Below are 25,749 nucleotides of genomic sequence, written 5' to 3'. Positions count from 1 at the left end.
ATTCTAGACATTTACACACTGTGGCCAAAAGAGGATAAGCACAGGAGTAATTGACAAGGGTTCAATAGCTATGTGCAGATGACCAAATAAAATAATATTTTATGAAATGAACTCCAAGAAAAGGAAACAAGACAATTTTTAGTTGCATTGTTGCTGTTTCTGTTCTCCTTTTGTCTTGTTTGTTTGTGTTTGGGAGGGTAAAGGAGAGCACATAAAGCTGGAAGAAGGGTGAACAAATACAACAGTGGTGCTCACAAAATGCTATGTGGAAAATGAACTTGGATAGCTTGTGGGTGGGGATAGGAGGGAAAATCTGGGGAGACATGGCTCAAAAAGATTTGTACTCGGTCATTGCCCGATTCCTGTAACTATAACCTTCTCAGATCTCAACTCTACAATAACAATAAGAAATGCAAAAAATAAATAAACATCAGAGAAATTTTGTTTCCTCCAAAAATAATGTTGTGCTGTATGTTGAAAGAAGACGAAACCCCAATAAAGGAAGTAAAATGTGACTGTGTCAAGAATGTTAGGCAAGTTTGGGCACCAAAAAGGATTCATTTGGGGACATGGTGGTGGATCAACTGAAAAGTAGGCCTGTAATCCTAGCTACTCAGGAGGCTCAGATCTGAGGATCAAGGTTCAAAGCCAGCCCAGGCACAAAAGGACCTGAGACTCTTATTTCCAACTAACCCATAGAAAATGGAAGGTGGGGCTTGGCTCAAGAGTGCAGATGAGCTGGTGCTTGAAGAACATCATTAGCGTTCCTTGCCATGATCAAAAGGAGATCATAAACTAAGGCTAAGGTGATTTGGGACTCAAATCAAAGACCAGTTGCAGTGGAGGGGGCAGAACAAGAATGTGTGGGACATGGATGGAAGGAGTTGAAATGAAAGGAAAACAAAAGGAGAGAGAACGCAAGCCTTCCCAATTCTTGCTTCCTGTAGGATCGCCCATCAGAGTGCTGGCTGTTGTGGTTATATGGTAACCGTGCGACCATCAGTTGTCCTGGGCCTCCAAAGCCTTGTGAGCTGCCACTGCAGCCATTCGACACTTCCTCTTGAGTGCCTTTCTCAGCTTTGGGTTGCTTACCATCAGGACGAGGGAGTGCAGGGAGATACCTGCATAGATTGTCACCTCCTTGACCCAGAACCACTCACTCTGGACAGATATGTCCTTCGCACTGAAAATGATCAAGTTCAGGAAATAGAATGTATTGAGGAGAAGGAAGAAGCCCATTGACTTCAGAGAGCTGATGTGAGCCTGGAGGCTGGGATCGCGAAGTCCTGACCTCTGGTCCCTCATGCGCCCCACATGCCGAGACAGTGAGAACATGAGCAGGACCATGGACAGAAGGAACAGCAGGAAAGCAGGGATCCACACAAGCACCGCATGGAAGAGATAATAATACTTGAAGAAGAACAATGGCTTATAAGCAGTAGTGCAGTTTCTCCCGGCAAACTGAGCCGCCATTGTATTCCCAGTGGCTATGATGATGGCTGAGATGCTGCTGATGATCAAAGAGCCCAACAGGAGCCTGGGCAGTAGTCGAGAAATTCTCCACTTCAGCCACAAGAAGATGGGGTGGGAGTAGGAGGAGATCTTCACACAGTAGAAGATGGCAAGCCAGGTGGTGAGCCACAAGATGGAAGTGTTGATGAAGTCCCACAAGATGCCAATGAAGTTTGCCTGCTTACAAAAACCAAACAAGGCCAGGAAGTTGCTCATCATGGCTGTTCCATGCAGGAAGAACCGAGAGAAGGCAAGGCAGGCTATAATCCTGTCAGCTACCACAAGGGTCGAGCTCTGCACCCATTCCCTGCACAGCACTGTGGCCAGGATGCCATTCTGCAACATGGCAGCCAATGATTCCAGACAAAAGATGACCTTGAACGTCTCTGTGGATGAAGAGGGCATATTCTCCAGAGCACTGAAATACATTTACAGGAAACTATCCCGTGGTGATCAGAGATTTTGAAAACCCCCTTCCAGGATATACTGACAGAGCCTTGTCACCAGCCAAACCTCAGGCCTCTGGGATATGAAATGAAGATAACTGGGATCTCTCTGCACATGCAAAACATCTTCAGTTCAATGACACCTGTCTCTATTTGTGTATCCCTTGTTTGCCTATTTTTCAACATGGCCAGGTGCAGAGAAATGTTACCAGAGTACAGGATCCAAGGGTGACTGAAAATAGCATCTTGCACATTGTTTCCTTTTTTTTCTTTTCTTCTTTTAGGTTTTCCTATGTCTTTTCTTTATGTTTTTGCTAGTGGGCTTGAATGTAGGACATACATGCTGTCCCTGAGCTCAAGGCTAGCACTCTCTCACTTGAGCCACAGATCCACTTCCAGCTTTTAATTAGAGATAAGGGTATCACAGAGTTTCCTAGCCCAGCTGGTTTCTAATTGCTATTCTCAGATCTCAGCCTCCTGAGTACCTAGAATTATGGGTAAGAACCAACAGCACCCAACTTGTTTCTTAACTATACTACCTCCTGCCTACCTTTTCCTCAAAACATGTTGCGATCCTTATTTCTCTCAAAATACAAGCTTTCTCAGACCCCCTCAAGTCCTGGGTAAAGGCCTCACTCAGGAGCTTCTAGGTCCATTTTTGTGAATGTGGTGGCCAAGGAAGTCATTTACAGTTGTGGGGTTTGGAATTACCTATAAATGTCCCCAACCACTCAAATCTGATATTACTGAGAAAAATCCCCAACCACTAACCTCTCTGACTGCCTAAAACATCGTTGTCAGGCTCCATAGTGGAGTCGGTGGAACTTCCAAATACATGTGAGTTTTCCTGGAGCATTAACATCAAATCTGTCCAAGCTGTTTAAGCTTCAGGACATTTGACAAGTCAAACAACATCAGCATCTAAGCTAGCTCTGGGGAAGGAAAGACAGTAGATGGGTCAGAGGGAGGATGAAGGAAGGATAGACGAGTGAAAATGACCCATTACAATAGGAGCTACAAGCAAGAATCTGGGGCCTGCTCAGGCAGGACACGGTGGGCACTGGCCTGTAGTCTAAGCACCTGGGAGGCTTAGCCAGAAGAATTAACAATTTGAAACCAGTTATACATTTGGCGGTTACATGGGCTATACAGTAACTCCAGGAAACAAAAATAAGAGGGCTTGTCTTCATTGCTGCTTTTGTTTTCCTTTCTTTTTGTCTTGCCCGTTCATTGATCTATCTTTGGGAGGGTAGAGGGGAAGCACAGAAGTGGAGGGACAAAGAATTAACACGTGCAACAGTGGTAATCACCAGATGCTTTGTTGAAAATGAACTGTACTCCTGGATGAGCACAGGAGAGGAAGACTGGGAGAGTGAGGGAAAAGCTGAGACTGTCCAAAAAGAAACGTACTCTTTACCTGATTTATGTAACTGTAACCCTTCTGTATATCACATTTATAATAGCAATACATTTGAAATTAAAGATGTTAATGTAAAATGAATAAAATATTTTTAAAAAGAAAGGGGAAAGGGGATGAGAAATGGGAAGAAGTAAAAGAAAGATATAAGATAAAACTAGTCTACAGGGATGAACTGAGTCCTCTCATAAAACAATAACTAAAATAATAACAGTGAGTCTGTCAGGAGGCCTTGCCACTCATAAGATGAGTTACGTGACACAGGTTATATTTTGCCTTCACCACAAGCCACTCACAGTGATACTGCTCCAGATCATCCCATCAGGGACTGCGAGCCATGTAGGTGTGTCCTACTCAGGGAGGGAAAGGAAAGAATGCATTTGTACACATGCATGCACACACACATGAGTGCACACACACTCAAAGTAGGAGAAACAAAAGGGGAAGGGAAAAAGGGGAATAGGGACAGAAGCAGAAGTGTGGTGGGGAAGCAGGGAGGGAAGCCCTCTCTCCAGAGGGTAGGAGTGGTGGGGATGGCACATTCCCGATGATTGTCCCCCTGGCTTCATTGGGTTGCAATGGAGAAGCAGCAGGTGAACAATTTCTGGGCAAAGGATTAAAGACAAATGCAAACAAGCTCTCATAGTAGAGACCTCAGGGAAAGGAGATATAGCTAACACAAATACAGCATTTGATTGAAGAGCTTTAGTTTTGTTTCCTGGGTTGTTGTTGGGTGCTTTGTTTTGTTTCTTAGTAAACTTTGAAATAATTAGATAAGAGCAGATCATCCAATCAAAGCAACTTGGCCTGCCACCAAGATCCATCTTGACTCCATTCTTTTCATGGTTCCCTCTGGCTTCTCTTTTGAAGAGAGCAGCCATGAGAACCTTCTGATGGCTTCATATTTTGGGTCTCTTCAACATCCCAGAGCAAGAGGCCAAGTTCATGTCATCCATGAGTGTGTTGGGGCCATGGTACACACACCTTGAAATGTGCTCATAGGAACCATCATGGTATGTATTTAGTCACCACCACACATACCTGTCCAGAGCCACTCTCCTCTCCCCCAAGGCTTTTCCATCCTTCTGCCGTGTGAATACTGTGTCATGTTTCGACTGAGAAGAAAGTAGAACCACCCCTCCCCCAGGTACCTGGTCCTCCTCACTGCGTCGTAAAGGATCCCATCCCGGTCACAGTCTGCCTCCAAAACAGACCACAAGTGGAACAGTGATTTGGGTTGTTTTCACAAGTCCTTCAAATATGAAGCAATAGTCAGAGCAGTAGATGTTTCTCATAAGACAGGTCACATCGCCTTCCCCAAGGTAGTCTGGGATTATCAAGGAACCCGATGAAGTCTTTTCCATGGCAAAGTGGACCGTAACTCTTTAGTTCAGCATCAGAGTCCTCAGTGAGATGGTGCTGATGTCAAACAGGTATCCACAGGAGAATGGACTTCTGGAGGTCAGTTCTGCAAAGAGTCATGTGTGTTTCTGTCCTTTGGATTTTCTATATGAGGAAAGGGGGGTTTGCTTGCTTGTCTCCCTTCATTCATTTTTCTGTTTTGTTTTTGTTTGATTCAAGAACACATCAGGACATCTTAGAGACATGTGAAAATACATCTCTTTCTTTGTCAAGGTTTCCTGTGACCAATCTATAGATTTTGGTGCTCATTGTCCACTGGTCCCTTTGAGGGACCTGCAGTACATACAAGCTTCCACATTCTATGTCTGTCATAGGATAACAATTAGCCACTGTCAGGAAAAGATGGAGGAAGGGGGAGTGAAGATGTGTTTAATGGCCACACTGTATAATCAATACTGTGCATGAATGTAATTGTTTCCCTACAGAACAAGCTCTCAATACTTTTTTTCTGGCTCAATAGACTTCCTCTCCATCTTATGTTTAGGTAAAGAATTTAGGATAAAATACTGGTTCTAATAGCAATCTAGTATAAAGGAGAAATTGTTTTCTGAAGGTAAATTTGGGAATTTCCAACATCATCAGTTACAAAATATGTAAGCCTGAGGCAGAAGGATCTCTAGTTTGAGGTTGACCTACAATACAGAAAGGCACTGACTCCGTAAAAAAAAAAGAATATGAAGAATTTAAAATCTCAAAGTAATTTTTTCTTTAAAAAAAGAAACCAAAAGGCCGAGAGTTGGCCTAGTGGTAGAGTGCTTGCCTAGTATGCACGAAGACCCAAGGTTCAATTCCTTGGTACCACATACATAGAAAAAAGCCAGAAATGGTGCTGAGGCTTAAGTGGTAGAGCACTAGCCTTGAGAAAGTCCAAGGACAGTGTTCAGGCCTTGAGCACAAGCCCAGGACTGGCAAAAAAACAAAAAAACAAAAATGTGCAATTGATACTGTCTAATATTCTTATATATTTACACACTTACCTTTTAAATTAAAATGAAATTTTAGCATTATTATCACAGTTTTAAAGTTAGCGTGCAAGTAGATTCTGAGTCTACTTTAGTTCTAACCTTTAGAATAGTTCTTCCTCTCTTTTACCATTTGAGCAATTCAGGGAAATAACATTGATCTCTCAAGGAATAAATCAATGCTTCACTCATGCCCTAAAGTTCATTCAGTGTCCAAAAGCAAAGAGATTAAGTCTGTCAAAGAAATGAGTTATGTGCAACAGCTTCTACATCCCTTCCCAGGGGAAGGAAAGCCAAGGGTAAGAAGAGAACAGAAAGAAAAAACAAGTCTTCATCAAACAGTGCTGTTCTGTTTATAACTATTTTATACACTGAGCTCCCACAGAAGATTTCAAAGCCAAGACTCCATTCTGTTGCAAAAAACTAAATCTGAAACTGCTGTCCTCAATCAAAAATCAAACAGAGGGGCAAGGACAGGAGAATCTGTGTATCTTCTTTTGTTCTCCCCTCAATACTCTTCTAAATTAACTTAAGGTATTTTTAAATAGGGTGTCAACACAAAATAACAAAAGGAATAGAAAAGACAAGTCCTATAGGAAGCTGAAAAGCAAATAGAAGAGTGGCCAGAGGTATGGGAGTAGAATAAAAAGTCAAAGAGTGAACTTGGCTTGCTTTCAGGATTTTTAGAACTAGCTGCCTGTGGTGGAAAAATAGTTAAATCAGTTTAAGATTAGATCAAGGAGTAACTGCACATACTTGACAAGCAAAATTCCACAAAAATAAGTTGATTTTCTGTGTCTTCTTTTCTCAGAAGCTACTGAAGGATATGCTTTTCCAATGATAGAGAGTAGGTCATGGTAAGAGAAAACACACAGTGTAGGTGACATGGGGTCCAGGATGAAGGAGAGGGAAAAGACACCCCTGGGAAGATGGCAAAGGCAGGTCTCAGCCTAGGGGGAGGAGCGCTGAGTTTGGGGACAAGTCCAAGCTGGAACAGAACACAAAGTTCCAGGAGGGATGTTCTCAAGTAAAATTTTAGGATACCTGATGCATGGAAAATCCTTGCGAAAGACGTAGAGCAATGATAAACAATGCAAAGCAAACATAACAATTGCTTTGTTGAAATAAAACACAGTTTTATACAGAAAAGCAATTCTGTTGTTCAAGGCATAGCTTCACAATGAATAAAAGTATAAAAGTTACTGTGCCATAGTATTTTCAACCCTGAATATGAATTTACTCAATATTGCTCTATACAGCAATACTGAAAAGTGTGAAGAAGAGGGAAAGGACACACTGGAGCCAGTGGGGGGGGGGGGAGAGGGTTAAAGCAAGGAAGAATTAAGGCTTCATATTCTCCAGTATTTACAACGCTGAAAAATCCAAATTCACAATACTGACACACAAGTTAAAGACAAAGTCTGAAACATTCATACAATGTACACATCACAACACACACACACACACACACACACACACACACACACACACACACACTAAAAAGTACCTGCCTGGGAAAATGGCAAAATGGAAGAAGATGGGAGCAAGAGCATAATTTTTCTAAAACAAATCTGGTAGTAATATCTACATCTTTGCTATAAAAAAAAATCTTGGGGAAAAAATGAGAAAAATACAGCAAGGAAAAGAGCCACAAGGCAACAATAACCAAATTTTGCTCTCTTGGTATTTGTCAATGGTGCTGCCTTCTCGAATTACAGATTCATTTTCTTCTTGCAATTATGTTTTGGGCTGCTACCCTCCCTGAACAGAAATCATAATGATCTAATACTCATAATTTTATTAAAACCTTCCAAGTGTATGTTTTTAATAATCATTTGGAGGGGGAAAAAAGGCAGAAAGTCCACATGAGTCATATCACTAGCTTAATCTTGCTTAAAGAAAAATCAGAGTTCAAGGTTTTTATTCTTTGTATAATGATGATTCCTTTCCTCGCCACTGGCTTCTACCTTAACCCCCACCTCCCCCACATCCTGGAAGAGCTCCCACTCACCACACACACACACACACACACACACACACACACACACACACACACACACGCACCATTTACCATCACACCCCTTCCTGTAGGCACAGGGCTTCAAGGGGTATTGGTTGTAGCAGATGGTGAAACACTTCTTTGGGATGAGGCCAACACGTGGTGACCTACATTCCACTCAGGTAGTTCTGGGAACTGGAGAAGAAAATAAAGAGGCAAATGAAGGGAAACCCACTATTTCCCCAAATGATATGGAAACTTGTAACTTTTTCCTGCTCAATGGAGAAGCTCACTAAAGTTATTCCTGACCTTGCAGCTGGCCCTCAAAGTCCTCTAGAGGATTTTTTTTTGTCTTGGGTCTGCATGTGCCAAAATGAAGGAGAGAGCAGAGCTTTGGCATAGTTAAAGAGGTAGTTTTTCCAACTGCAGAATCCCAGGGAGAGATTTCAGAAACACTGGGAGAAGTGACCTTGAACCAATGTAGATATGGCACGAGCTCCCAAGTAGGTGAATTGGTGGGTAAGTTCACTTTCTCTATCACACTAGGAAAACAAAATAATAATAATAATAATAATAACGGTAGAAAAATGCTTTTCAAAAAGAATCACAAGAGCTAGGTGCAGTGGCTCACACTTGTAATCCTAGCTACTCAGGAGGTTGAGATCTGAGGTTAGAAGTTCAAAGCCAGCCTGGGCAGCCCATGAGACTCTTATCTCCAATTAACCACTAGAAAACAGGAAGTGGTGCTGTGGCTCAAGGGGTAGGGTAGTAGCTTTGAGGTAAAGAGCTCAGGGACAACATCGAGGCCCAGGGATAGGGCAGTAGCCTTAAGCTAAAGATCTCAGGGACAGAGCCCTGGACCAGAGTTCAAGCCCCAGGACCAACAACAACAAAAATCACAAGAGAGTAAGTTGTTTTAAAAAAAAAGAAATACAATCTCCAATTGAGCTAACCTGTTTTGAAAGCCTAACATGTGGTTGGCATTGTGTTAAGCACACTGGCAATCATCATTTTCCCCTTTCATTTGTTTTTCAGAACACCATCTGGGCTCCAGTTTTGCTCTCTATGATCAGATCTTCAGTCTATACCTCTGTTTTGTTCTATAAAAATTCACACACACGCACGCGCACACACACACGGAAGCTGCTGCAACTCTGCCTTCTCCTGGAATGGAACATCATAACATCATATTGTATCATAGCATTTCTGCTGTTCAGTGAGGCCAAAGAAACCAGTTTTCCCTCCTCGTCATTTCTCAGTGACTAAACTTCAAATGCCTGAACCAAGATTGCCATTTACAGAAAACAACAACTGTTTTATCACCTTCCTGCTCCTCTTGCCTCTTCACAAAGATAATTCTTATTTACCACCAGGTGGCAATGGATAAATATGTCCAAACAGGCAAATATTAGAAATGGTGTAAGAAAACAGAAAATAGCATGACATTCTACCAAGCAACGAAAATAAATTGCTCATCCTGACATTCTGCAAGTTCCTATTAACTGAGAGCTGGTTTGCGGTGAAAGACCTGCAGCTGGGGCTTGAGTTGTCTTTCTGTCACTGTCTCTGTAATCTAGGGTGTCTCCTTGCTCTTTTTCAAGCTCTCTGGATATAACTATAATAATAAAAGCTTGACAAGGTAATAAATATTTGGTGATTAAGAAATATATATAAAGATGTTTGGAGACAATGTTAAGCCCTATCTGTTTATTATTAAGTGAAACAGGAGCAACATATAAAAGATAATGGTAACAAAAACTATGAAATGCAATACCAATCTGGTATATTATGTACTGTTTTACTGTTTTGAAGGGGAAATCTATCACATTCGTATTCCAAGCTTGTTCCTCATTTTCAGAACAGAAAAAGAAATTGAAAATGGTTATCTTTTCCTTCTAATGTTAATGAGCCTGTGTGTGAATGTATGCATATGTGAATGTGTGGGGTGTGTGTGTGTGTGAGAGAGAGAGAGAGAGAGAGAGAGAGAGAGAGAGACAGAGAGAGAGAGAGAGACAGAGAGAGAGAGAGAGAGCATGCTTGCATAGGCACGTGTCCATAACAGGGCTTGAACTCAGGACCTGGGCACTGTCCTTAAGCTTTTTTTGCTCTATAGACTGCTGGCATACCACTTGAGCCACAGCTCTGCTTTGGGCTTCTTGATGGTTATTGGAAGTGAGTGAGTCTCACGGACTCCTACCGGGAGGTATAATCTCTGATAGGACACGCTTTGATGGGCCCGAACACAATCCTCAGACCTCAGTCATCTAAGTAGCCAGGATTACAGGTGTGGAGATTGTTTCCTACAGTGTGAATTTGGGGTCACACATCCAAACCATACCCGTGCCTGTCTAAGGAATGACTTTAAACCCTGCACGACTTTCAATGTACACAATGATTATAAATCACTAATCAACCTAATGATAGTTGTTTGTTTTGTGTCTATCTTGGACCTGGCATTTGTCCAAGAAGCCACATCCCCACCAAAGGGTGTCCTATCAGAGATTAAATCTCCCTGTGGGAAATGGATGGACCGTGAACAAAGCCAGCACTGGTACTCACTGAACATTGGGTTGAAAATAAACCATACAACTTGTGAGGGGAGGGGAGGGGAAATTAGGAGCAAACAAGGGAAGGAGGAACATTGCCCCAAAATAAATGTACTCCTTGCATGATTTATGTAACCTTGTATATCATCTTCATAATAAAAATTTTAAAATTCAATAAAAATAAACCTCTCTCTCTCTCTTGGAGCCAGCAGTGTTGCCTTGTGGTAGAGGGCTTGGCTAGCATACATGAAGCCCTGGGTTCAATTCCTCAGTACTATATACAAAGAAAAAGCCAGAAATGGAGCTGTGACTCAAGGGTAGAGTGCTAGCCTTGAGAAAGCTCAAGAACAGTGCCCAGGCCTTGAGTTCAAACCACAGGACTGTCAATAAATAAATAAACAAATAAATAAGCAAACAAACCTACCTCTCTATGTAAATCATGCATTGTTACAATAAATGAGTCAGAATTCCTGAAAGGACATTCGTTGGAATTGGAGGGGGAATCCTTTGAGTCCTGGGAAGATCAGGGAAGGGCTGCCTCCTCTAGGGAGAAGCTGGACTTCTTCCCAGAGAAGGGAGGGAAGACATGGTTGTGGGTTTCCAACATGAGCTAGGACTTGCTCCAACTCACTTCTGGAAGTCATCTAAAGAGGAGAAAGGGAATGTCAGCCAGAGAACGCTCTGGAGATGTCACACCTCATGCCTCGTGCAACTACCCAAGCAGGGTCCTCTTAGTTGAAATGCCACAGGCCTTATCTTTTCTAAAGAAATTCTCTGGCATGTGCATCAAGTGGTGTCTATAAGGATGTTACTTGCTGCTTTGTTTCCAACAGCAAAATATGACGTCTATAGGAGAAAATAATTGTCATCATTTCTTCCAGTAACATTATACTTATGAATGAAATCAGCACAATGAAGCCCATCAAAAATGATTGAAAGGGAATAGGGAAGAAGAGGATTTTAAAAAGAATAATATTGATGGAGAGAATTTGACCAGAGTTTATTAGGTACATGTTGAGAGCACCACAATGAATCCCTTTTGTACCATTAATTTATGCTATAATCTTTTAATCAATGATTTCTTCTACTGAAGAGTCACTTCACTCTCTGATCATATCATCTTAGGGGCTACTCATGGCTCTTTTTGGTTTGGACCAAGATACATCTCACACAATGAAGCATTTCTGGCCCCCAGCAAACATTTGGATTTCCCACCAAACATTTGTGTGGGTGAAAAACATCTGAGCCAAGAATTGAACTGCGCTAAATATAAACACAAAGTAACTTCTGCACCATTTTAAGGTGCCATGATTTTTTCTAAGAATAAAACAAAATAAAATCAGAAGCTTTGGAAGATTGCCTCACATCCTTAACCAGGAGTGCTGCTCATCAGAGAAACCATGAAATTGATGACAACCAGACTCATCAAGAAAACACACCTAAACCTGTCTGCATTTGGATCTGTGACATTCTCTTGAGGCGATATATATAAGTAAACAACTGTCTGATTCACTGTGCCATCTACTGTGTGTGCCCCAGGCATTAGCAGATTGAAATTATTATTATGTTATTTTAAGTAGATTTTCTTCATGTGTTTATATAACAGTTAGGGCATTACTTGGGAGTTTAATCATACTTTAGCTAATTACATTGTTTATTAATTTAATACGTGTGTCATTATGAAAGGGGTTGTGTCAGTCAGCTTCATGTGACTACAGAAAATAGCTTGGACAGTGTATTTCATGGAAGCTTGGTTTAGCTCAAGGTTTTAGAGTTCAAGCCCATGATCTAGTGTGGTAGAGTAGAGAAGACCTTGGGAGGGGTGGCAGGTATAGAAGCAAGTGATCTTTGTCAAGCCTGAGCAAAGAGAGAAGACAGCTGGGTCTCACGGTGCTTTCTGAGGGCACACCCTCAATGAACTAATGACCTCTTCCCCTAGGCCTCCACCCACCAAGGGCCCATCACCTCCCAGTAGCACTGCCTTGAGGACCAAGCCCTGTGCACCCAGGGAACACTGGGCATCTTCAAACCACAGCAGAGGCCTTGGTGACTTCAATTAAAAAATAAAAAATGAATAAAAAAAAGATATAAGACAGCTCTTGCCTGCGATCCTAGCTACTCAGGCGGCTGAGATCCAGAGGTATGTGATTCAACCTTAGCCCAGACAGAAGAGTGCATGAGATTCCATTTACAAAATAATCAGCAAAACTCCATGCTCGAGGGCTAGAGGTGTGCCTAATAAGCCCCAGGATCTGAATTAAACCCCAGTGTGTTCCAAAAACCCAGGCTAGAAATGCAGCAGCTCAAATGGTAGAGCACCGATCGAGTCAGCAAACCAAACAAGCATAAAGCTTTGAGTTTAAATTCAAGTACCATTGTGCACATGTTTCTGTATGTACATATACAGTACAATATGATATACTAAATAGACAACATAGCAAAGGATATCCTGCCATGGTTAAAAGGATTAGCTAAATCTATATATAAGGGTTTGGGAAAAGCTCTAAACCAGATATTTAAAAGAAGAAACTTGCCTCAGAAAATATGTACTATACATAAAATTAATATCAATTATATAAAAAGATGTGCATACACACTCCAAATAATTGAATCATAGCAACCTCACGGATGGCAGACAACTTGATCATTTCTCAGAAGCCCAAGGGAAGTTCAATTGTCCATATTAAGTACAACACAAAAACGAGAACTTTGCCATTGGGTAAGGCAGCTTATCTTAAAGCAGCAATAGGCCAGTAGCCCCAGTTTGAAGCAATAGATTTTTGACAATATTTTTATTATCTTTAAGTAGTTGTACAAGGGAGTTGCCAATTAACAAAGTAGTTTATGAATATAATACATCTTGATCGATGTCACCCCTTTAACATTTTCACCCATCCTTCCTTTACCCACCTCTTCCTTCCCTCTCCTTAACTTTGTAGGATAGACATTGGATTCTTGACTGCATGCTTAAAGGAAGTTATTTTAATACATAAAAGATCAATTTGTACTCATTCTTAACAGTTCTTTCTCCAGATCCTCACAGCTTGTGAGACAAATGACACATTTCTGTGGCACTAAGGCCTGAGCACCCTGCCAGCTTGTTTTGTGGGTCTCCAAACTCAGACCTCTGTGGGTGAACACACCCCCACACAGCTGTTCAGGGTTCTGCCCCCCCAGCTGTTGTGCTCCTGTTGTCACTGTCCGTCTCAGTCACTGCTTTCCTGCCCGTGACCTCACCTCACCACCAGTATCCGGCAGCTCCCAGACACACAAGAACAGTCCTTCCACAAGCAAGATGCTCCTCCCATCAGCTACAAATAGCTGGAGACGGTTAACCAGCGTGAGACACCCTTCTCAGGAGTATCACACCTTGAGAAATTTCCATGGCAAGACCAGTGGCCTATGTCAGTTCACACACCTATCATCTGTTTCCTGCCATCCAGGGGTCCACGGAAGCAACTATCTTCTCTGCTCTTTTATTTGGGGAACAATCTAACCCCCCAGAATTGCCATTATTACCAAACTACTGGCACAACCATGGTTCCTGGTATTTCCAACTGAGAAGCAGTTCAATTGATTGAGCTTTTGAGTTCTGGTGTTAGACCACCCAGCTGGAAGGTCACGGTGGCCATTATTAGCTACAAAGCTTGAACTGCTCCCATCACTTCTGTAGGTTTCCGTTTCCTTACCCTATAAAGAAATCAGCAAGCTGAGTATGTTTGTATGCAATTAACCTGCGGTGTGTGCTCAACGCTGAGTAGAACTCTGGCTCATCATAACACAAGAGATCGATCAGTGCTGGGTCTCAGGACCACCAACCAGGCTCCAGTAGAAGCCTCCTTGCTCATTCCCCTGGACAGACTCATGCATCTTAAAGTCCTGGACACCATCTTCAGTTCCACCTGATCTTTGGTGTCTTCCATGGGAAAAGAAGACATTTGAAATCACACCAGGTCAGGGGTGGTTTTGCATCTGGGAGTCAAGTAGAGGGTGCTCACAGAATTCCTGACCTTAATGCTGAAGGGCCAATAGGATAGCGTGAATCCTCCAGGCAGCTTCAGGCAAGAGTTTATCTTATGCAGAGCCAAGGGTCATCCAAAGACTTGTCTAAGAGCTCCCTCCTAGTTAAGAATGGAGATCTAGAGATCTGAGGTAAACACATACATATGTACGTCCACAGTAAGATTGATAGATATATCTTTCATAGTTGCTCATTTTCACCCTATGTGAGTATCCAGATTCTTGGTATTAGATTCTTAAATCCCCAAGAGTCCCTAGAACTCCTGTACAATCCTCTTCCTAAAGAGTAGTGACAAAGATAATTATAACTGTGGGCTGGGAGTTTGGCCTAATGGTACAGTGCTTGCCTAGCATGCAGGATGATCCGGGTTCGATTCTTCGGTATCACATACACACAAAAAAAGCTGGAAATGGTGCTGTGTCTCAAGTGGTAGAGCCTTGAGAAGGCCCAAGGACAGTACTCAGGCCCAGAGTTCAAGGTCTAGGATGGGCAAAAACAAATTTAAGGTAATTATAATTGTGACAATAACAATAGAAATGCCATTTTCTGGCGATTTTTTAAAGTGCTAAAAAATGTTTAAAAGTTTAAAAGACAGTAAGAGATGCTTTTCAAGCTGGAAGGGTGATAAAGCTTAGACAAATATTCACAAGGAAAGAAAATACAAGTCAAGAACATCAGAGTCCCTTCTGGCCAAACACTACATTTCAGTAGAAGGCCAGAGCTGCAGAGAGGACTGAGGGGAGCCATGGTACTAGAGAGAAAGAACCAGAAGGAAGAACAAAGCAGCTAGGTAGTGAGTGACCTTTCCTTTTGATCCAGCCAGGCTTCTGAAAGACAAAAAGCAAAACGCACGTCACAGCTCAGGAACACAGTGCATAACACAAGCATTAGAAGAGCAGGTAGCAGGTACCCAACACATCAGATGGAGAAAAGGAGAGGAAAATAGCAGAGCTTTAGCTGAAATTCTCATTTGTTCTCTTCTGCCAAGTGACACGTAGCAGAGGAAAACAAAAATTCTGAGTCATGGTAGATTGCTGTTCCTGGTATCCAATCCTTCCAACAAAAGTAAGACTAACCAGCTGGGTACTGATGGCTCATGCCTATAATCCTAGCTATGCAGGAAGCTGAATTCGGAGGATCACAATTAGAAGCTATCCCAGGTAGAAACATCCATGACATTTATCAACAATGAACCACCAAAAGGCTGGAGCTGTGGCTCAAGTGATAGAGCAATATCCTTGAGTGAAAAAGTTAAGGGGCAATGCCCATTTCCTGAGTTCAAACCCCTTAGCAGCACACAAACACTCATGCATGTGTGTGCACGCACACACACACACACACACACACACACACACACACACACACACACACACACACCTAATTCCAAAGGCATAGCCTGATGACTTAGTCTTCACAGACGCTCCTCTGGGAGGCAGGGACTGAGGCCCTAACCCATCCCACACCTCACTGTAAATCTTCATAACTGGTGCTGTGAAGTGTGCAACCTGTTCTTAACCATCATCCTGCCAATGGCTAATAAGCCATTACCCACTCCACTGGCTTCTCTCCATACCCTTCCAGGCCTTTCTGGTTCCTAGTCTATCATTTTCCACTGTCAATCCCACTTCACCAACTCCCGGCTTGCAACCCCACTTGGCCAAACAAAACACTAATTCATCACTATTTCTCTACAACATTACCCCAGGGAGCAAAAACATATTCCAGCATTCCTACTTTTACACAGATATATGGCTGTTTTCCCATCCAAATGATAACTGTGATAACTGCCAGTGCAATCACCGGCTTTCTTTACCTACTCTCATCTCTACACACGAGCCAGCACATGTTGTGATCTACAAGTCAATGTCACCCCACCCTTCTTCCACACATGGGCTGGGCCTAAGCACTGGTTATTATTCCCTGGACCATTGTTGTCTTTTACTTTTTGTTGATTTGGAGACCAGTCCTGGGGTTTGAACTCCAGGCATAGGTGCTGTCCCTGTTCTTTGGTGTTCAAGAATAATTCTCTACCATTTGAGTCACATCTCCACTTCTAGCTTCTTGCTGGTTCATTAGAGAGAAGAGTCCCATGGTCTATCAGGGCTGGCTTAAATGTCAGCCTCCTGAGTTGCTAGCATTACAAGCATGAGCCACCGGCACCCAGCCTGGGACCATTGTTTCTTCATCTAGTCTCCATTATCTACCACCTCTTCCTCAATCTGTCCATCTTAGCCCAAAATATGCATCTGAGCACAAGGCTTCTATGTGCAGAACTTGTTCTATTGCTGGGTTACAGAGAGCATAAAGTTCAAATCAAAAACAGACTTCAAGGCCAACTCCAGCCTTCCTGAGCTTATCATCCTTTCTCCCGGCCTATCACATCCATAGGGAAGCCAGCTTCCCCTTGTGTACTTATCGAGTTGCTGCCTGCCTGGGCCTGTACAACCGCCTCTCATCAACCCAGACACATCCAACGGACACCGGCTTCAAGATCCTCCTCTCATTTGGGCTCCCGTGGGCCCCCTTCTTGTGTCTATATGCACTGGCTGTTAGCAGCTGTTTGTACAGGAGCCAAAGTGACCTCATCAAAGTCAAGTCAGAAAGGGCATCTCCTTTCCTTAGGTCTCCTCTAAAAGTCTCCATCTTCCTCAAAACCAGTCTTCAGAGTGGCCTGAAAGGACTTGTGCATGCTGTTGCTCACTCCCCAATACCTCTCTGTTCCCATCAGAACCCTGCTCACTTTGATCTGAAACATAAGTCTCTTGCACTTCTGTGAACAGGGCCCTGCCCACTGCATGCGTGCCCTGGGTATGAGGACTGTTTCCTGACCCGGGTTGCTCTTTCCTTCCAGAGCCAGCTGGCTTGTTCCTTCCTGTCCTCCAGTTCTCCACTCAAAACACCCACCTCCTCCTAGAGTTCCAATTCTCCCTGCTATTGTTTTAATGCTTTTCCCAGGATTTCTCACCCTCTGGAATACATACTTTTCTATTTATCAAAAGACTATATGACTCCTCTGACAGCATGTGAGGACACTGAGGGCAGATTTGTGGATTTTTTTTCCCTTTTTTCTATTTAAGCCTATTCTAGGTGCACACGAGAGAGGGATTCATCATGATATTTCCATACATGCATACAATATACCCCAATCAAATTCACCCCCTCCATCACTCTCCCTCATCCCCCCTCCTCCTTGAAATGATCCCAAAAAGCCTTATTGTTTATCTACTTGCAGGCATGCAAATTACATGGACCATATTCACTCTTTCTGCTTGAGCTCCGCACTCCTACAGTTATCCACCCCAAAACTTATTTTATTTTCCAGTCATTACACAAATAGATATCTAATATTTTAATCAGATTATTCCCCTATGCTGAGTCTGGCTCATCAGAGTATCTCAGTGAACTTTTGCTGAATGAACAAGTGAATGAATAAATGAATGAATGATAACTGTCCTATCGAAGTCACAGTGCAAGGCCCCACATGAAGATCACCTTCCCCCCATGAATCCTGACAAAATGACCTCCCTGCATTCTCATGGCTCTGTGTTTTTGCCTCTGCTAAAGTTAACTTCCTTGTGGAGGCAGCCTCCCTGGTCACAGAGGCAACTGGCTTATTGAAGGTAAAAGAACCCCTGCTAGAAGAGGATGAGGAAAATGGCCAAGGCTTTGCTCCCAGAAGGCAGAAAGCCAAGTCTCTGCTGAACCCAAAGACTAATTAATACCTTCTTTCACTAGCTACCATTTCTATCAAATCAAAGAAAGACTAAGTACATTAAACACTGAGTATGAGATTTTAATTGGGGTCTAATAGAAACTCCTAGGTTGTTTTTAAATAAGAGAAAGAAAGCACATAGAGAAAAGAGAGAGGCGAGGCTGGGAGTGGATGGAGGAAGAGAGGAGATGAAGGTGGAAAGGGAAGCAAGAAAGGGAGGGAGGGAGTAAAAGAGGGAAGGAGGAAGGAAGAGAGAAGGAACACTTCACTTTTTTGGAATGGATGCATGGGCATTAGTATAAGAATGTCTCATAGCCTAACAAACATATCTCAATTAATGAAATTACACTTCCTTTTAGTGGGCACTGCCTAAACCATTTTATTACTGCTTTTTGTGCACAGAGCTAAAAACGAAAAGTAAGACAACCTCATTGCAAATGCCCAGCCCCACCCCCAGTCTTCCTTCACCTGGGCAGAAGTCTGTCCTTACTGTCAGGACAAAGTCAGGAAAGCTATTCCAACCTACGAGTCGACTCATCTTTATAATATGGGATATATGAAAATCTCGGTCACCTTCACATCATGTGGATGAATAGCCCCATGATATTCTAACATTTTAAAAGTAGAAATTATCCAAGGCTTGCCCCCCTGAATCCTGAAGATACAGGTGTGACACACCCATGGCTCACTAGGGCTCTCATGTTTTGTGACCTGGGTTCCTTCCAAATTGATAAGATCTGGAAATTCACATATTTATTTTTTGTTTGTTTATTTATTTATTGACAGTCCTGAGGCTTGAACTCAGGACCTGGGCACTGTCCCTGAGCTTTTGCTCAAGGATAGCACTCTATCACTTGAGCCACCACACCACTTCCAGCTTTGTATGTGTGTGTGATACTGAGGAATCAAACCCATAGTTTCATGCACGCTAGGTAAGCACTCTACCACTAAGCCATATTCCCAGCCCCAACGTACATTTACTTCTTATGAGAAGTGGCTATTATATGTGTGCCCAAATGTGTATGTGCCTCTGTGCCTAGCAATTTTCTAACTTGGACAATTTGTCCGTTAGAATCTCCTGAAAAGTAACCTTTTCAAAGCAAACTTTAAAAGCAACTAATCTCATTATTGATTTTAGGACTTGATCTTGGTACCTGACATTTTCACTCATTGGCTAGCACCCTATCAACTTATTTTAAAATAAGCTACAACAGCTTGATTCAGAGGGCAAAGCTGATGCCTTCCACCTCTCCTATGCTTACTAAACTAAAAACATAGCAGATTTTCCCTTCCCTTCCTGATATCTAACCAGTAAAGGGTTGTGTGTGTGTGTACTGGGGCTTGAAGTCAGAACTTTGGTCCTCTCCCTTAGCTTTTTTGCTCAAGGCTGGCATTCTACCATTTGATCCACACCACTGATATCTTCTGTTGGTTAATTGGAGGCTGTCTGCAAACCATGATCCTCAGATGTTAGCCTCCTGAGTAGCTAGGATTATGAATGTGAGCCACTGCTGTCTGGCTCTAACCAGTAAACCATTTGAGAAGGACTGATGTGTCACTGAACTCCTGGGGAATTCTGTTGATTAAGGCTTGTTCTTATGAAATTTCTGTCTGACATGCTCTACTTCACTGAGACTCATTTGTGCCCTTTTCTTCTCTCCCATCCTTTTGCTTATCCAAGCTTTAACAAGCATATTAATTCTTCAGGTGAGCATTTAGTCTTCTCAGGCAGTCAGGCAAATCAGTCAAGAAAGGAAGACAGTGGTTTCTCATGAGGTGCACACAACTATTATCCTAAGAAATTTTTATTTCAGTGTCTTCACCTGACTAAACCCTGACACCTTTCATTTAACTGCTTCACTGTTGCCAGTGGTTCACGCCTGTAATCCTAGATACTCACAAAGCTGAGGATCATGATTTGAAGTCAGCCTGGGGAAGGAAAGTCTGTGAGACAATTATCTCCAATACACTACTCAAAAAAACCAGAAGTGGCACTGTGGCTCAAGTGATAGAGTGCTCACCTTGACCCAGACTTCAAGCCTCAGGATTGGGAAAAAAATAAAGATTAAAAAAATAATAAGAAGAATCCTGGGCAGGGAGTTTGGGCTATTGGTAGAGTGCTTGCCTGACATGCACAGAGACCCAGGTTCCATCCCATGGTACCACATACATAGAAAAAAACAGAAGTGGTGCTGAGGCTCAAGTGGTAGAGCTCTAGCCTTGAGAAAGTCCAAGGACAGTGCCCAGGCTCTGAGCTCAAGACCAGGACTGGCGAAAGAAAGAAAGAAAGAAAGAAAGAAAGAAAGAAAGAAAGAAAGAAAGAAAGAAAGAAAGAAAGAAAGAGCCATAACAAAGTAATTGCTGAATTGGTTTATTGATACAAGTTGTTAAGAATAGATCTTAGAAAGTATTGATCTAAATACTTAGATATAAATACTCACTTGGATGTAAGTAAGCAAACTACCATGTGATGCCTCTTTCCTTTGCCACCAGCTGAAGAATCCAGCCCACCTCCCTCCTTGTGGAGGAAGGAGTCTCAATCTGAGACTCTTGCAATGCAGGGCTCACCCTTGTCTTCACCCTTGTCTTGCCTGCAGAGGATCATGTGCTTTGGAAGACTAATATGCAGGGATACATACAGGATTTAAAAATAAATAAACAAACACAGATAGAAATGCAATCTATCCTAAAACTGTAGATTTGGTATTTACCTTCCTAATGCTTCAAAATGTCACCAAATCAAGAGCGACTTCTCTTAGCTTCTTTTTGTTTATTTATTCTCAGCCTTCTCTTGCCTTTCCTGGTGATCTGAACTTCCTGCAGAACACCCTGTTTAATCCAGGGACTGATTCTAATCAGTATCCTCTTTCCTTGATCAGATGCACTATTGATTCTCTCAAACCTATCTTGCAAGATGAAAGTAAACAGCATGACATGGAAATGTAAAAGCTGTATCTTTAGCCCCATGGCAGTCACGGAGCTTCAGTTCACATACTCAGTATCCTACTTGCTCTTGCTTCACAGTCTGTAAAGTTAGTGTTCATAAGCAGCCTATTACCTGCCTCAGCTTTAGTTGCTGTGGCTGTAACAAAACTCTTGAGACCAACTGATTTGTAAAGAGCAGCGATTTATTGAGCTCACAGATGAAGGGCTTGGGAAGTTCAAGAACCTGAGGCTGGCATTTGATTGGCATCTGTAGAGGACCTAGTATGGCATCCTACCATGACAGAAGATGGCACATGGAGAGAGAGAGGAAAGATGGAAACTTAACTCTTTGTCTTCTCATCACTGCCCTCACAGGGACTGTAGTCACCACAGGTGACTTCATATCATTGCCTCCCAAAGGCTCTAGCCTGAACACAGGACTTTGAGGGTTCAGCATCCCACACATGAAATCTTGAGAGACATTCTCAGACCTTAACATCACCATTCCCCTCATTTTACAATAAGAGAACTGAGACTCTGTAGAGCAGATGATTCACCCAATGTGACAGCAATTAAGTAATAATATTAAAACCTTTCAGTAGATGTCAGAGAAAACAGCAGACTAGGTTAAAAAAAAGTCGAATTTCTGACAGGAAGTCCAAGTTACCCAACCCACAATGGATGTCCTGCTCTCGAGAAAGCAATGTGGAAGAAGAAAGGAAAATTAGGGGGAGAAGATATCTGATCAGCTAATCTATTCTACCGTATCTAGTTAATCAACGAATAACCGTTCAGGTTAGCAAAAAAAAAATACTCTTTTCTGAAACTAGAAGTATCTTGCATTAGGATTAAGCTGGTTTGGAAGATACAGGGACAAGCCGGAAAAAAACCATGGGAGTCACCCATAGTAGCTGTTCAAGTGTAGAACATTTAGCCATAGCTCAAGAGGTCTTTGCAAAGTATGTGCTTTTCACTCAATGACTGAATCATATGCTTTGAGAATGAATCAAGGAACAACCGGGCAAATAAATCTCACACACAAAAAGAACTCAGAATGCCTTTTAGATGATTCTACTTTTATATACAGTTTATACTCCAGACAAACCTAGTCCATGGTGTGTTAAGTCAGGAGACTTGTGAACTCCAGTGAGGTGGCACTCCCTGATATTTTGGCTTCTTGAAATCCTGTGTTACAGCCACAGGTGCAGACAGAACTTTGTTCAAATCCAGATTCTGCAACTGGATGACTTTGAACAAGTAACTCACATTCCTTGGGCCTCTGATTTTTTTTCCATCTATAAAATGGACTAATAATACCTTCCTTAAAGGGTTGGTGTGAGAAGTGAGTGAAATAATGCGTGCAAAGTGCCTGGCAGCATGCGTAGGTGCTATAATAAATGGTGACTATTATTATCTCCGCCCCTATGCCTGATAGTAAACCAGGATCAGAGAAGAGATAGGTAAGCACACAGGTGAGAAGGAAAGGGGAGGTCCAAGCCAGCCTTGAGATCAAAGATATCCAGAGTCCAACCGAATGCTGTACACACAGGAGAGAGCTGCCCCTGCTCCTCCCACGGCCCACACAGTCTCCTAAAGCTTCCTGCCTGCAAGTGTGGGCTGGCCCAATGGAGCCAGCTAAATTGTTTTGGTCCCATCCACACAGGCCCTTGCTAGAGGACTTGTGAGTGGTCCCATCAATTACTTAGTGCTAATGGTCTCAGAGCAGGTACCAGCGATTTAGTCGATTCAGTGAGTTACCTCACTACCCATGTGAGTTGCACCAGAGCCTTATGGGCATATAATACCTTGACTGAGGCTGGGTGTGATTTTTCCTTAATCCCAGGTCAGGAAAGAGAAGGTTGGGCGGCAAATGGGAAGCAATATAAACAGGTGGTGTTGAGGTGAAGGCTGCTGGAATAAGGCCGAGCCTAGGAGGTCCCCTCGTAGAGACTGCAAATTCCAAGTGAAGACAAAGACAACACTGGAGATGTTGGGTTCTTTCTAAGTAGGAAAGAAGAGATAATTCCTTTTGGAAGACTTTGTGGTCTCAGCAGCCAGGGCCCTTAAGAAATCAAAGCAGCCAGGTACTGGTGGCTCATGCCTGTAATACTGTAGCTACTCAGAAGGCTGAGATCTGAGGACTGTGATTCAAAACCAGTCCAAACTGGAAAGTTTGTAAGACTCTTATCTCCAATGAGCCAGCAGAAAACCAGAAGTGGAGTTATGGTTCAAAGTAGTAGAGTGCTAGCCTTGGTCACAAAAGATTAGTGCCTAGGCCCTGTGTTCAAGTCCCATGACTGACAATATCTTTTTTAAGATCAAAATATTAAGTGCATTTTTACGTTTGACTTCAGATTGTTAAGTGGTATCTTCAGACATCTATGCAGGGGACACAGCTTAACAAGGAATAAAAAGACTAAACAGCCAACACATTCAACACCAATAGATCTTGAGTACATCATGCTAAAGAGAAAAAAAGACTGTCGTGACTATGTAAAATCCTGAAGACACTGATTTATACTGACAGATGCTTGAAGCCAAAAATGGGACTGGTTCAAAGGAGCAGTAGGGGATTTTTCTAAGTGATGAAAGTGTTCTGTATCTCCACCAAGGCGGTAGTGACAGGGTATATGTGTTTGTCTTCAGCCTGTTTAACTGTACATTGGAATGGGTGTGATTGATTTCACGTGCGTTAACCTTCAATAAAGTTAATTTTAAAAGGAAAAAAAATGTGGCATCTTAGTCATAAAGGAGAAGCCAGACAAGCCCTGGCCTCCACCACTCTCCTGGAAAAGTAATGTTTGCTCAGAACTTGATGGTTAATGAAGCACTTTCTCCTCTTTTGATCACTACACCTACACTCTGAGGTGGGTGTGATTAATCCCATTTTATAGCTACGGAAACTGAGACATAGAATAGCCTAAGTATCCTGACAAGAGTCCTGCTACCTTTCCAAGTGTTCAAGGCAAGCCTGGAAGTGACCTCAGAGATTATGCAGATCCTGCAAAACTGAGCCCAAAGAGTGTAAATGTGTGTGTGTGTGTGTGTGTGTGTGTTTGCACACACACATATGCACACACAGCTGGGTTTGAATTCAGGGCCTGGGTGCTAACTCTTTGTCTTTTACTCAAAGCTAGTTCTCTACTACTTGAACCACAGCTCCATTTTTGGTAGTTAATTGGAGAATACTCTCATGGATTTTCCTAACCTAGGCTAGCTTTGAAACACAATTCTCAGATCTGAGCCTTCTGCCTAGCTAAGACTACAGGCATTGGTCTGGAAATATGTCTTAGTGGTAAAGTGCTTGCCTAGCACTCATGAAGCCCTGAGTTCAGTTCCTCAGTACTACATAAACAGAGGCTGTCCATGGTGCTGTAGTGGTAGAGTGTTAGCTTTGAGCAAAACAAGCTCAAAGACAGTGTAGTTCATGTCCCAAGAATGGCAAAAAAAAAAAAAAAAGTTACAAGCCTGAACCATCAGCTCCCACCCAAAGAATAAATCTTGACACAGTGTTGCCGTGAGTTAAAAACACTGTGAAATCAAAGGTGCCCCTCGCTCATACCAAATGTAAGGAAAGGATATCAACTCAAGATCATCTTATAGAAGAGATGGAAGGACATTCATTTCCCATATGCAAGGCTTTTGGGCCAGAGGGCCAAGGATAGGCCTGAAACAAAAGCAAGGCTCTTTTCTAGGGCTGTAGACTCTAGCTCTCACCCAAGGCACAGCCCCATCCCTCCAATCCCAAAGGGGTTTCCCGCTGGGACAGCTACATCCCCAACACACACATGACCTCACTGCAGCCTGGCTTGTTTCCTTGCAGTGATTGTCCAAAGCTTGATTCTCTTCCCCATCCTGTTGGCTATCGTGTGCTGTCCATTCCTCCCTGGTGAAATCACAGAGTTCTGGCCCCAGAGAGCCTGCACAGAACCTGGAGCCTCCCGCTTTTTCCATGTTTTTTTTTTCAGAGTACTTAACATCAGAAAAGGAGCCCCCCTGGGGGAGAGCAGTGAGGGTCCCACAGTTACTTCCACAGACTGTGTCTGTAGGAGTGGAGGGAGAGAGGCAGGAAAAGATCAAATCTGGTGTGTATCTTCAGAGGAACCAGAAGATGGGGGGGGGGGGGGTGAAACTGGGGAACAGATACCGGACAGTGAGACGACAAAGAGCTATACTTTCTGCTTAGTTTCTTTCAACATGAACTTTTCTAACCAGTATATATTGATTGTATTTCTTAATTTTTGCCAATATATTTTGGCTAGGCCAACAAATGAGGGGCCACATTTACCTTATAAATATCTGTATTTTTTTTTTCAAAAGGAATCATCCATTCTTAATAAATAAATAACGACGCACCCAAAATTCACCACCTTCCCACTTCAGAGTGACCCAATGTAAATAACAAAAGCTGTGAATGAACCACCCTAATGAGATGGAACCAATGCAGGAAACAGGAAGGAGGGCCCAGGACCCCTCTGAATCAGTCAGCCTTTTTCTCCCCACCTCCATAGGATTCACCCTTTTGCACATTTTCGTCATCTGTGGGCCAGCAGCTATCCTAAACTCCCAACCACTCTTCAGATTCGTAGTTCCTTTAGGGTCAGGACCATCATTTCTCCTCGGTCCTGAAAGCATGCATATAGTAGCAGCTGAAACACACGGATATGCAGAAACCAAAAGGCAATCGCAAGAGGGCCAAAGAGCCCAGGTTGACAGCATCAGGGAAGGCGGAGGTGGGTGCACATTCCTCCTCTGCCCTCGCAGTTCTTCACGTCTGCTGTGCGGGT

General features: G+C 42.8%; 1 protein-coding gene across 1 annotated transcript; it reads right to left on the bottom strand.

The window, feature by feature from the left end:
* Positions 1-999: 999 nt before the first annotated feature.
* LOC150063716 (taste receptor type 2 member 143-like) lies at positions 1,000-1,917 on the bottom strand. The gene has a single exon (XM_090332252.1). It carries the CDS (start codon positions 1,915-1,917, stop codon positions 1,000-1,002), a length of 918 nt encoding a protein of 305 aa, XP_090188378.1.
* Between the last annotated feature and the right edge of the window lie 23,832 nt (positions 1,918-25,749).

Source organism: Megascapheus bottae, chromosome 5, assembly GCF_031878675.1.
Source record: "Megascapheus bottae isolate mThoBot1 chromosome 5, mThoBot2.hap1, whole genome shotgun sequence".
In the NCBI taxonomy this organism is placed as follows: domain Eukaryota; kingdom Metazoa; phylum Chordata; class Mammalia; order Rodentia; family Geomyidae; genus Megascapheus; species Megascapheus bottae.
This window is presented reverse-complemented; position numbering and strand designations above follow the sequence as displayed.

What these genes read in the sequence shown, in the direction of transcription:
- LOC150063716 (XM_090332252.1), bottom strand. Translation starts at nt 1,917, where the DNA reads ATGCCCTCTTCATCCACAGAGACGTTCAAGGTCATCTTTTGTCTGGAA.